The sequence below is a fragment of the Pistacia vera genome, unplaced genomic scaffold (assembly GCF_008641045.1).
Source record: "Pistacia vera cultivar Batoury unplaced genomic scaffold, PisVer_v2 Contig469, whole genome shotgun sequence".
Taxonomy (NCBI): domain Eukaryota; kingdom Viridiplantae; phylum Streptophyta; class Magnoliopsida; order Sapindales; family Anacardiaceae; genus Pistacia; species Pistacia vera.
Genome location: NW_022196300.1, coordinates 368,162 through 376,690, shown reverse-complemented (window position 1 = coordinate 376,690; position 8,529 = coordinate 368,162). Strand labels below are relative to the sequence as shown.

Here is an 8,529-nt window from a genome sequence, read left to right as displayed (position 1 = left end):
TACAAGTTGCACTTTGTAACCTATGCATGTTATAACTGACGCAGCACATGCAGTACATGCACGTACCTTTGCACCGTAATAACCATTAATTCCAAATTATGTACACATGAGAAAAAAATATGATGTAGAAGTACTGTCTATATAGTTTTAACTTACCTTTCCCCTTCAATACTGAAATCAAAACCATTTGAAGCATAACAAAAAATGCAAATAGATTGAAAAGTCTAGGAATGAAAGTTCACAAAGGTGGAACCTGATTGAGATTGAGTGATGTTGATTCTCCTCCATTATAGTCATTCCTATCCATGTGCAGGGCTTGAATAACAAGACATTGAAAAGAACATCAAAACGACGAACTAAAGACAATGCATGAAATGCAAGCTTTTACGCAAAGCAAGAAGCGAGAGAGATATAAATTATAAACTACCACACACAACTCTTACAAGTGCACAACATACAACACAGCCCAGACAAAATCTAATCCAATAGAAGTTACCAAAAATTTTAACAAAAACCAATCACTTAAGTGCATCTTGACACCCCTTCTAGCTGATATACTTTCTAGTGCAACTTCATCACTTTTAACGCCTCACTATCCACCATCCCCTCATAAGACAGAAATGCGGCCAAGGTAATCAATTGACTGTATTTTGAATCCAGTATCTGACAACCTTAACTAATCTTTTAAACTTTAAAATCAACAGCCAACAAAAAAGCATACGATCAATTCTAACTGTCCCACCTAACAGAAAAATATCATCTGCCACAAAATCCCACAACCTCATCGACAAAACTCAAGTTCAAAACTTGAGACACCGCAAAACTCTACAATCTTCGAAATCGAAAGGAAATCATGGCTTTATCCCTCGGAAATTATCAGCTAACCAACAATCCATGAAATTATCCAGAACGAAAATCTTAATCATCTACTTAGTTTTTCAACTGATGATTAGTTTAAAAGCAAGTCCCACATAGATCTTTATCACAAACCAAACTAACAAATCCCCCAAATGAATCAATCAATCAGATCAAACAACACAGACAGATCCATCGGATCAGAAGCAAAACAAAACAAACCCAGATACAAATTTGAAATCAAAATCAAACCCAGATAGAAAAACCAATAAAGATCAAAGAAGCAATCACCACCCAGATGAAATCTGGACAAAAAAAAATGACCCAGAAGTGAAAAATTGACCTTGAGACCATCAACGGAGAGGAGGCCACTGAGGATGCATTCTTTGAGGCCAGTGCCCAAACTATGACATCATACTCTTCATCCATGGTAAGATGATGGGTTGATTTTGATTCAGATAAATGACAGTGATGAGTTGAGGGTTTTCTGGTGCCGAGTCAGGATGGAGGTGGATATATATTAGAAGAGTAATACTAGTGACGCATATAAAAAGCTAAATCAAACGTTGAAAAAAAAAGGAAAAAAAAGAGAGAAAAAAAGGTAATCATATATTTCAAAGAATGAATTTGACTTTTTATACCATTCTTTATATGATTATTTGTATACCTCTGTGAGTCTAATAAAAAGTAATGGGTAATGATATGTTTATTCACCATCTTATTATCCTTTGAAAATATAACACATAATACAAGTATCATATGTATAATATGAGTATTATATATAATTTTACAAAGATAATAAAGCGGTTAGTAAAATTCATGAGTGCGTATAGTATTTCTCTAAAAAGTAATAAAGAAAAGTACATATGAATGAGTTATAAGACAGAGGTGCTTGCTTTGTAACTTAGAAAATTCCTGAAGCAAAGAATATCTTCCAAACTTTGCGTGATTTAATCATGACAGTGTCATTTTCATCTCCATTTTTTTTTTTTTTTTATGTCGTATTGGTAATGTTTAGTATCGTATTGAGATTGATTTTTTGAAAAATAATATATCTTGATATTTTTCTTATTATATTTAGATAAATTTGATGCACTGAAACATAAAATACTGAATTGATAAGTAAATTTGTTGTATGGTAATCAGTAAGTAGAGCATATCAAAATTTATGATAAAATAATATACTAGAAAGAATGCTTGACACACTCAATACACTAGAGGAGTGTTTGACATATTCCATGTAATGGATATTCATATGGTAATTGAGTATATCGAGAATTTCTATTTAATATTGAATATGATGTCTAAATATGATAATTCAATCCATTTAACTGTAAGTATGATTAACTGTATAATGATTTCTTAAAGTGAGACTTTAAAAAAAAAAAAAAAAAAAGCCCTCAATATATGATAATTTCAAGAATTACCCATAAACTTATACTGATAAAATATATTATACTCAAGTTCTAAATAAGTGCATAGACAACTCTAAATATGGTATTGAAATTGTTGTATGAGACTATATAGTTAAAGAGGGTAACTTAATTAAGCCCTATTTTATAAGCTTCTTAATTTTCTTTTCTGCTTTCAAAATGTGATCCTAAATTTTTTATAGGAGATCCATTAAGTTAGTTTATAAATTAATTGACTTGTTCATTGCAAGATGGCATTTACTTAGAACAATTATTAATTAAGGATAAGACTTAATTTTGGGTTGCAATTCGTTATTAAATAAATTACCATTATTTAATGCAATTAGTAACTTCTATTTTTATTTGGAATTTCTCCTTCTTTGTAAATGAGAGAAATTTTTTTAAAGTATTAACAAATTATAGTTATTTATATTTGTAGATAATTAGTTTGTAAAATTATCATTCGTCGCTATAATTTAGACCAAATGGGTTTTGTTGTCATAATAAATTAACCAGTTTATTCCTGTAAGTGGGCTGCGGTCTGGCCGACACCTTTGGGCCATAAGCCGATGAATCAGGCCCTCTTTAAACCCAAATATTAAAAGAACATTTATTATTATTATTTTAAGCAAACATTGGGAGACTGGAGACCTAAGGCACTATTATATTAAATAGTAGAATGATGAATACATAAAACTGCTTACAAGGGAATAAAAATAATAAGACGTGCCTCAACCTTGAAATAATCACCTCACACTGTTTAGTAGAAAAGTAAATGACTCTGCCACACTATAGGAGATGAAATTAACACCTCATACAAGTTTATTCACTAAAGGAAGAACTTCAGTGGCTGCTATTGCCAGAGTGACATCCTGAATTATTTATTTCGGGTTATGAGAATGTTTGGTCTATAAGTGGAATTGAAAATTTCAACCAAGAAAGGAAATTGGAACCTGGCAAATAAGATCACTAGGGGGCATCCGAATACCGAAATCGGAATGACAGTCCAAATCCATGAATGAGAAACAAATGTGTAAATGGATGCACCAAATGCTACCATCAGGCTTGCAACAGAAATGAATAGCGTGATGAGGCCGATGATTAACTTCGTTGGCAATGACACCAAAAAGTCATTTTCTGAGTAACATGAAGTGTGGATTGACAAGAACATCACCAGTGAAACCGCAGAAAAAAAGAATGCAAGCACATCTGATGTGATAAAGACTATGAAAGTTGTGCCATGCAAGAAATTGAGTATCCAATCATTGTTGTTGCGATGTAAGTTGATAATTGCTCCAAAAGTTGCTATTATTATCAGTGCGGCCACAACACTCTCTAATGTAGCGTTTCTCTTCATCCATTTTTCACCTTGTTTAACCAATTCTTTGTGTGCTTCGGTAAAGACTTCTCTAGGAGTTTTATTATTCTCGTTTTGTTGCTCTTGAAGGGATGGATGGACATAGCTTTCCAAGGCCTGAAGATAAAACTTCAGCTAGCGTAAGCATGAGCAGTTATAAATTTGATTGTCAAACAAAAATCTCTAATATTATAGAAGAACTAAATGTTAATAAAAAAATTATTACGAGGCCAGAAAAAATAAAGGAAACTTTCGAATTAAAATAAAAATCATATATAGGCCAGATTTCGAAATCTGTTCCACATGAAATTATAAATTTATAATCCTATATGAGAAATGAAAGTACCGAAGTTTGATGTAAGATCAAGGCATCTAGCGGCAAGAATAAGATTCCAATAAAATAATCGTTTGAAGTAATAGTTAAGATGATAAATAAGTTGTATAATTTTTTTTTTTTTTTTTTTTGCAGGATTATATATTCACCTTGAACCATTGTACTTCTCTCTGCATTTGGAATACTGCACCAGAGACCTGACTTGAAGCTGTCGACTGTCCAGCCAAATGCAGAATGTTATCAGTTTTTCCACCTTTGTTGATCGCTTTCCAGCTTGGTAGATACACATTCCTTTCTTTTACAATTTTAAAAATCTCTTCTTGGCGATGTAAAATTGCCATATGAAGTAGACCGTGACCATTATCTTTGTAGCGGTACGTATAAGCATGGAAATAAGCATTCAAAATTTCATTGACAATCTCGCCAATCCCATGTTTTGCAGCTTCAAGAAATGGCGACCAGAAAGTTTCAAAGGCCTCTCTACGATTCCACGTAACTTCATTACCATGACACAAGATTCTAACAATTTTAAAGGCTTGTATATGTGTCAACTTCGTGTCGCGAATGTTTTTGATGCCTGGGACTGCAGTTGAACAACTCAAGTCAATGAAACAAGATAAAGAATTCCTTCAAGATACTTCATTTAATTAAGAGAATTGGTCAATGCCAATTACCTAACAGCATGAGGACATGCCAGATCATTTGGCGCAAAGCACCTGTGTTATAACAAATAAGTAGTATTATAAATTGTTTTGGTTTGTAGGATAATCAATTTCAGAAGACTACTTCTTTAGCATATAGATAGATAGATAGGAGGTGTACAAACCAAATGAAGCATAGATCATTCCAGGAATAGGTCCATTGTTACTTTCATTGTGAGGAACATATTCCTCTTGCAGAGGAATCCCTGCAGAGACAGGCAACAACAACAAGAGCATGTGAATACAAGAGATGGGTTTGTTAGAGTCTATAAGGCATGAGAATAAATTGTTACTAACAATCATAGATCAAGCGTCTCCAAAACCCCAGCCGACTCCTCGCACCTTCAAAAGCCGGAGGCTTACCAGCCAATATTGTTAATATACTTTTTCTGTCTGAATTCTTTTCAAGAGCTAACTTTGGATATCGCTTCCATATATCTAACGCTATACCTGTGAACGGTAACCTTGAAGGATACAAATTCCAGATTTGGTGTAGAAGGATACAAATTCCAGATTTGAAGAATGGTAAATTAACGAGGCCCTTCAGGAGCCTTTGAGTGCTCGAGGGATGCTCTATGCATGCTAACTCATAAATACAAGTTGACCATGTGTAATGCAAGAGGATATGAAACGGATATTAATTATAAGGTACTAATTGAATCCACATGAAGTTCGATCTTCTCCTTATCTCAATTTACCTTAAGAAGTTTTGATTTATTTTAGAGAGAAAATCAAAATGAGGATACATCTTTTTAAAGGGACATAAGTTTTAAAAAAGACAAAAAAAAAAAAAAAAAAAATTGAGTAATGGTACGGAGAAATCAATTATACTCTCCTTAATTCTCTTTTGCAAATATTGACCATTATGATATTGTTTCAAAATATACAAAATAACCATTCATCCATTTTCAATCAATAAAATTCCAAGTATAAAACTATTTAAATCAATTGATTTTACTTTAATTTGGTAATTATGTTGTATTCTAGCATGTCCAATAACTCCCTTTTTTTTTGGGTAAGACATTTATATAAATAATATAATCTCTTCTATACAGATTTTGAGATTTTATATTTAATTATGTGATGTACTACATAGATCAAATTAACATTGGTTTTTGGTAAAAATTATTACTTTTTTTGATAAGGAATTTAACATGTTTGTTACACAATAAGCCTAAGCCAATGACATCTTTCATTATACATATAGACGATTATCAAAGTCTACAAAAAAAAAAAAAAAAAAATTTATACCTGTATGGTCAGGATATATTCTTTGATTATATTACATGTTGATTATTAATCACAAATTAAATTGACTAAAATAAAAATCCATATCAAGTAATAATCATAATTTTATTTTTTTGTGAGGTAAGACTAATGACATATTCCCTTATCATTTCATTCTTTTCTTTGTTTTTTTAATAAAAGTTTTATCCGTATTATCGATGTTTTCTTAATAATAATAATAATAATAATGTGATAATTACATTATCTAACCATATTGCAAACAAGAAAATTACTTTTGCACTTACCATAGAGATCGGAATTGATCAGATCTCTAATAAGTTCAACACCTTTATTGTCATCCAAACGTGCTGTTGTTTTTGACAGAAGATATTGAATTATTCCCTTGTAGCCACATTCTGCTGCTGTATGAATTGGAAGATAACCATATTCGTTCCTTATGTTTGGAAATTCTGTGTGCCTAAAGACATAAGCTTTTACAGCCTTTCTATTGCCATACATAACAGCATGGAATATAACGGATCCGCCAATCTTTCCTCTCAAATTTTGAAGTTCTTCTACACTGATCTTGAATGCAAGCTTCTTTATAAGCCAAGTTGGGGCACCTGATATATTAATTATGTGAAAAATGGTATCCCCGTATTCTGAAACAGTTGCAGTCAAAGCCCCAGGAGTGATATCTACCAAATCTTGTAAAAGTATCCAATTACGCTCTTGTACAGCCTTGATTAATGGCCTGAACCGAGCATTAATATCTGTTATCACCCCGGTCGTTTTGTTCTCTGTCAATTCCAAATAATATAGATGTCAAAATGTATGTAAAGGACTTTAAAATTTATTATGAAAGGCTCGAAATTTCAATTTCAATTTTTATCCGAGTCACATACCTTCCAATACTGATTCATCACTCTTTTGACTTTTCAAATTTATTATAAGTACTATCTACCCCTGATGATTCATAAGTTTGACTCTCATACATTTTAGCTGTTATTTCATCGGTATAGGCTTGCTTTATTCGGGTGATTTCATCTCCCTTTTCACTAACTGAATAACTGGATGGTTGAACATGATCACCTTTTGTACTCATTCCATCAACTGTTAATTCAAATTATGCACACGTGAGAAGAAGAAATGTGAGGTATAGAAGTACTATCTATAAAGTCTTTTAACTTACCTTCCTCTTTCAGAATTGATTCATCACTCTTTTGACTTTCCAACTTTTTTGTTTCTTCATCGGGATCAGCTTGCTCCATTTGAGTGGTTTTGGTTCCCTTTCTGCTAACTGGGTTACTGGATGGTTGAACAGGATCGCCTTCTTTACTCTTTCTGTTCACTATTAATTCAAAAATATGCACACATGAGAAATTTTTTGAGGTAAAAGTATTATCTACATAGTTATTAACTTACCTTTCCCTTTCAACACTGATTCATCACTCTTGCGACTATTTCCGTTCACTATTAATTTCAAATATATTATGTACACATGATAATATGTATGAGGTAGAAGTACGATGTATCTATGTATCTATCAACATATAATATTAGTTATTGAAAGATCTGATGAATACTATGCAACATGTCACTTAATATGATCTGCATCTTTTACTTACCTTTCCCTGTCCCAGATTCATGAGCATTCTTTTCGCATTCCAATTTCGTCGTTTCTTTATCGGAATCAACTTGCATTGTCTCAGTGATTTTGACTCCGGAGTTGGAAGATTGCGTCACTCTTTTTTTTCTTCCAAATCTGTGGTTTCTTTGTGGATCCATTACTGCTTATCAACTTCTTCCGCTTTTATCAAAAGGACAAATACGTTGACAATCAAAATATAAGATTCAAGACTCAAGGAGGAAGTGATATGATTCAAGAAACAGAGAAGAAGACTGCAATTTCATTTCATTCAACTGTCAAATATTCAGCTTACTAAAAAAGACTCACATCTGTGTATTTAACTAAAGTCTTTAAACTCTACTGACCAGTTAATTAACTGGAGCTGAGTTAACAAACTAAAGAGTTAATTAACTAAACTGAGTAACAGTAACTAACTATTCTCCAACATGCTACAGTATTGCTATAGTAAAATGCGGCAAATTCAGTCAAACGATGCGGCTGCAGTAGGTTCAACTTCAAACAGCGACAACCTTAATTTCAAAATGCATTTTTGACAAACGGGAAAAGTAATGGACATTGGACAATAAGCTTTTTGACATTTCTTAGAAAGAGAAAATGTTAATAAATTGAAAGAAAATTAATCAAGTTTGAATGACATAAGCTTTTTGACAAACAGGAAAAGTGATGGACAAACCAAATAAAGCTAGTCAAAAGTTAGAAGAGTAAAACTAGACCCGGTCAAGGACCAGTCCCAAGCGGTCCGTTTGGGACTGATCCCATTATGGGTTTGGGATCGTCCCAGGCCCATGAGTAATATTAGGACCCAAATCGATCTTTAGGATTGATCTTATAGGCCTAGATAATTTTTTGTTTCCTGATCTTTTTTATATTTTAGGGCGAAATAAAATTTTATAGGAGGTTTTTAGTATTTTTCAAGGGTATATTAGTAAGTTTTTAAAAATTTAATTAATTTAAAAAAATAATAAATTAACAAATAAATTAATAGTTATTTT

The 8,529-nt window shown here is 32.2% G+C and overlaps 1 protein-coding gene across 3 annotated transcripts; it reads right to left on the bottom strand.

Moving 5' to 3' along the window:
• Nucleotides 1-2,924: 2,924 nt before the first annotated feature.
• LOC116145900 lies at nt 2,925-7,804 on the bottom strand. Of its 3 annotated transcripts, none has more exons than XM_031431334.1 (9): nt 7,515-7,804; nt 7,079-7,237; nt 6,792-6,999; nt 6,192-6,686; nt 4,957-5,109; nt 4,785-4,865; nt 4,633-4,674; nt 4,108-4,541; nt 2,925-3,753 (listed from the first exon to the last, which is right to left on the bottom strand). In XM_031431334.1, the coding sequence occupies exons 4-9, from the start codon at nt 6,403-6,405 to the stop codon at nt 3,145-3,147; spliced, it is 1,533 nt and encodes a 510-aa protein (XP_031287194.1). In that variant the 5' UTR covers nt 6,406-6,686; nt 6,792-6,999; nt 7,079-7,237; nt 7,515-7,804; the 3' UTR covers nt 2,925-3,144. The 3 variants fall into 3 exon arrangements, with proteins under 3 accessions (XP_031287194.1, XP_031287196.1, XP_031287195.1); XM_031431336.1 differs by having other exon boundaries at nt 2,925-3,741; XM_031431335.1 differs by having other exon boundaries at nt 7,079-7,230.
• Between the last annotated feature and the right edge of the window lie 725 nt (nt 7,805-8,529).

Coding starts and splice junctions, on each gene's coding strand:
- LOC116145900 (XM_031431334.1), bottom strand. CDS start 6,405: ATGTATGGCAATAGAAAGGCTGTAAAAGCTTATGTCTTTAGGCACACA. Junction 4,675..4,784: donor AATGATCTATGCTTCATTTG/GTTTGTACACCT, acceptor GTTATAACACAG/GTGCTTTGCGCCAAATGATC. Junction 4,542..4,632: donor GCATGTCCTCATGCTGTTAG/GTAATTGGCATT, acceptor GTTCAACTGCAG/TCCCAGGCATCAAAAACATT.